The 3,592-nt window shown below is 37.6% G+C and overlaps 1 protein-coding gene across 1 annotated transcript; it reads right to left on the bottom strand.

The window, feature by feature from the left end:
* Positions 1 to 308: 308 nt before the first annotated feature.
* Positions 309 to 2,735, bottom strand: LOC145111313 (uncharacterized). Its single transcript, XM_079047600.1, has 5 exons — positions 2,591 to 2,735; positions 2,197 to 2,479; positions 1,905 to 2,013; positions 1,273 to 1,303; positions 309 to 1,183 (listed from the first exon to the last, which is right to left on the bottom strand). Exons 1-5 carry the CDS (start codon positions 2,733 to 2,735, stop codon positions 309 to 311), a joined length of 1,443 nt encoding a protein of 480 aa, XP_078903726.1.
* Between the last annotated feature and the right edge of the window lie 857 nt (positions 2,736 to 3,592).

Raw genomic sequence — 3,592 nt, forward strand, 5'->3', positions numbered from 1 at the left:
AATAAAAGCAAGTGACAAAAGAGGGAGCGCAACTGTGAAGATGTTGCCCACTGTGATGCCTCGGTGAATGCTATCATCCATTCTTTGTCTTCACCGATCAGACGCAATGCGTGACATGCACTTCGATAATTTGGGTACACACGGTCAGAAACAGTGCGAACAGCCTCGTAAGATATACAACCTTTTTGATGACAAAGTAGGAGACGCAGGTAAAACACTTCACCAGTAGATGGGTGTACGAACACAAGTCTGTCGATCGTTTTTGACATACTCCGATGCCTCAACACCCACCACTTTGTAGTTTTATCCTACCAAAATTTAGATGGATAATCTATGTAGGTTAAATCTAAACCTTCAGTTTCATTTTCACTGTTACTCTGATTTTCATTATCACGAACGACGGTATCTTTGTTACGATTGAACCAACCAAGAAGCGGTGATATTGCGAACCCGAGATTTCGTACAACATCCTTCAGACGACTATCTTCCTTAAAATATACAGTTTGCATATTTTCTAAGTGGACTGGAAGTATCATCACCGGTGGGTCACGTTCATGAATCGGGAAGTTAAGAATGTGCCATGCCGCTTCGTGGGGACAGATGTAGCGGCCTTCTAAGAAGCTTCGAATCTCATCAGTAACAGGAGTTTCTATAGCAATCGGACATTCTTTGTTAGAATCAGTCTTGTGAAGCGTAAATCGCACCCGGTCTACACCTTTAGAAATGTATTTGAAAAGGTATTTGATCATCATGTTCCATCCACAGTACTCCACGTTTATGTGTGCATTGAAACGAAAACATAGTCTTTTGTTATATGGAACAATGAAACCATTATCTATCTGGACACCACTGCGAAGAGTGTGACTTGAAGACGAATTTCTCTTGTAATGGGCATAACCTTGTTTGTCAAACGTCGTGGAATGAACAAAGGGTTTCGGATACCGCTTTGCACAATACCCATCTTTCATGCATGAAGACTTCAGATTTAACAAACCACAAGGACCATGTATCATAGAAGTTGTACCTGTCTGATATAGTAAAGGTTCAGAACACTGATTCGGAAGTTCAACATTTATAAAGTTGTCAACAGTAGTTGGATTTCGAATTTTATCTGAATCGGACACCCATAGCAATGTATGACAATGAGGTAAACTTCTCTTCTGAAATTCAATTGTATATGAATCTGAAAAAGGCAAAAATTAGTTAAATATAGCAATAAAAAGGAGAAAGTTAAAAAGATTATCATAAAATATGAATAACAATAAAACTCACATGCAATGACAGTTCCGAAAGTCTTATCCTCCTACAAAAAAGTGATAAATGAGTTCACCTTCATACGGAAAACCCGACCAATGATGTCAGCTCTACTATGAGTATCATGTTGATGTTGAAAATCCATATAGCGCCTGATTTCGGGCCAATTAACTTTACATGTAAATGTGATGAAGTATTGTGGATTTCCATACACCCTACAAATGGAAAGCGCATCTTGATAGTGACTGTACATGTAACGCGGACCACCAGTGAAAGACGCAGGCAAAAGGACTCTTTTACCAACTGATCGACTCTCCGTGTCTCCGTTAGAAATTGCTTCATAAATTCCACTGACATATTATGATCTTAACTGATCTTGGTGACTTTGAAAATAGTCTAGACAGCTCTGCTCAATACATGTATAAGCATCCACCAAATATTCTTGGAACAAACGAAAGGAATTAAGCACCAACGAATAAATATTAGAGTGCGCATGAATATGATAAGCATAGTACATATTTACTGTTAGATTTCTTGCATTAGAACCGGCTTCGTTACACAATTTCATACGCGGGGACCAACCATCCTCTCTAAATGGAAATAGTAAAGGATATTGTAATGCCATATAACTTGGGTGGAGCTTTGCTAACCCACCGTGGATGTCCAGATTTCGAATACACAATGATGTCATACTTGTTGGCCGCAGAATCATCACCACAAACAATGCAACCAAGTGTCCCAGACAATGGAGGTTCATACCTATGATCAGGTACGTTATTAAAAAGACGCACAGCATAAGAATCCAATTGAGCAGCATCAACAATTTCTATAGCGGTCTTGAAAGTACGTACGTATTCATTATGAAGTGTCAATTCTCGAATCAAGGTTGCAACAACACGTTCATCTAATGGCGGTTTTCATGGATCATCAAAAGCACGCAACCTGTTTGAGAATTCATGTTCGGTGTCAACAATGTAAAGCTGTAAAAAACGTGGACCTTTACCATCTTCAGGACATAGTGACCATATCCAATGTGATATTTGGCCGGAAACCTTAAAAACATAAGGACCAGATCCTTTGTTAATCTCTTCGTCCACAACAGCAGCAAGAGATGTCATCGAAAACATGCTATTATAAGCCCTAATACTTTGAATGAAAGTCGCATGACCATACAAAACAGCTATTGCAGGTGGTGGAGAAAGAGGATAAGGCAATATCATGGAGCCTGATTTACAACAACGAGTATAACATGGATGATTACAACGGGATAACGACAAAACTCTCTCAGCATACCAAAAGAACGCACCACAAAATTCGCAAACACATGAGCAATTACCATAGTTATCATATGAAGGGAGTGAGGAAAGCAAAAGACGGGAAGAAAGAGCAGAAAGTCGTCGAGATTTACGTGACCCAGAGACAACACCTCCATTAGAAGATTCCACAGGTTCAAACAGAGTACGCTTACAAGCTTTGGGCATTATCGGTATGCAACATAAAATAATTGTCAATTCGGAAGAACAGAAAGCAAAGTAAGAAAAGCATACACAAACTAAAGTATGAGTTTAATCCCTAAATCGAACTACTTACGAAAAAAAAACAAAGAGAAATCAAGATAAACAACCGGTTAACGGTAGATACGAAGCAGCTGGAAGAAAGGCAGAGGCAAGGGTGACGTGAAAAGACCCAAAAGTTGATGTCAAATGGAGGACGTGGGTAGGAAGTGAACAAAGAAAAGTGATTGGAGAATATTGTCGGCAAAACGTCCGGAACATAACACGTACGAATGGAAGTCATAGAATTTGCAAAAAGGACCTCCAATATAGTCCAGCAGTAGGGCGTGAAAGTATAAGGACCGGAGGAGACAAAACCCAAATAACCTATGGGCAATTTCTAATAAGCAGAAAATATAGTGAACGAAGGAGAGAAAGTAGACGATATATGTGGCTAATTTGTTATAACCATAAAATTGACTATTCCTAAACCAAATGTGCTTTAATATTATATATAATATGTTAAAATAGTATATGAGGTCATTCCAATTAATAAGAAAAAAATGTAAATTGTAATTAATATTTAAAACATAATGTAAAGTAGTCTTCTAAAAGTCCATAATTAAATTCATCAATCTTTTGTATTAAAACAACTAAGTCGGCTACTAACGTGAGAAAATATCAAAATAGTAGGTTAAGCTTAGAAATTATGTGAGCAAATCCCGAGGATAGACATTCGGAATAGGGAATACAAACAATATAAATTATATATTACAAGTTTTGAATCATTTTTCTTCTAAAACATAAAAAAGTCAAAGATTTAATATTTGATGAACACATTGCAA

This window comes from Lactuca virosa, chromosome 5 (genome assembly GCF_052849685.1).
Source record: "Lactuca virosa cultivar CGN04683 chromosome 5, Lactuca_virosa_CGN04683_v6, whole genome shotgun sequence".
Classification (NCBI taxonomy): Eukaryota; Viridiplantae; Streptophyta; class Magnoliopsida; order Asterales; family Asteraceae; genus Lactuca; species Lactuca virosa.

Bases quoted from the DNA above. Each gene is read 5' to 3' on its own strand.
- LOC145111313 (XM_079047600.1), bottom strand. From the start codon at position 2,735: ATGCCCAAAGCTTGTAAGCGTACTCTGTTTGAACCTGTGGAATCTTCT. The intron at 2,014-2,196 runs GTTGCGTGCTTT...ACCTGATCATAG, and splicing joins GAACATGAATTCTCAAACAG to GTATGAACCTCCATTGTCTG. The intron at 1,184-1,272 runs GTGAGTTTTATT...TGCCTTTTTCAG, and splicing joins TTTCGGAACTGTCATTGCAT to ATTCATATACAATTGAATTT.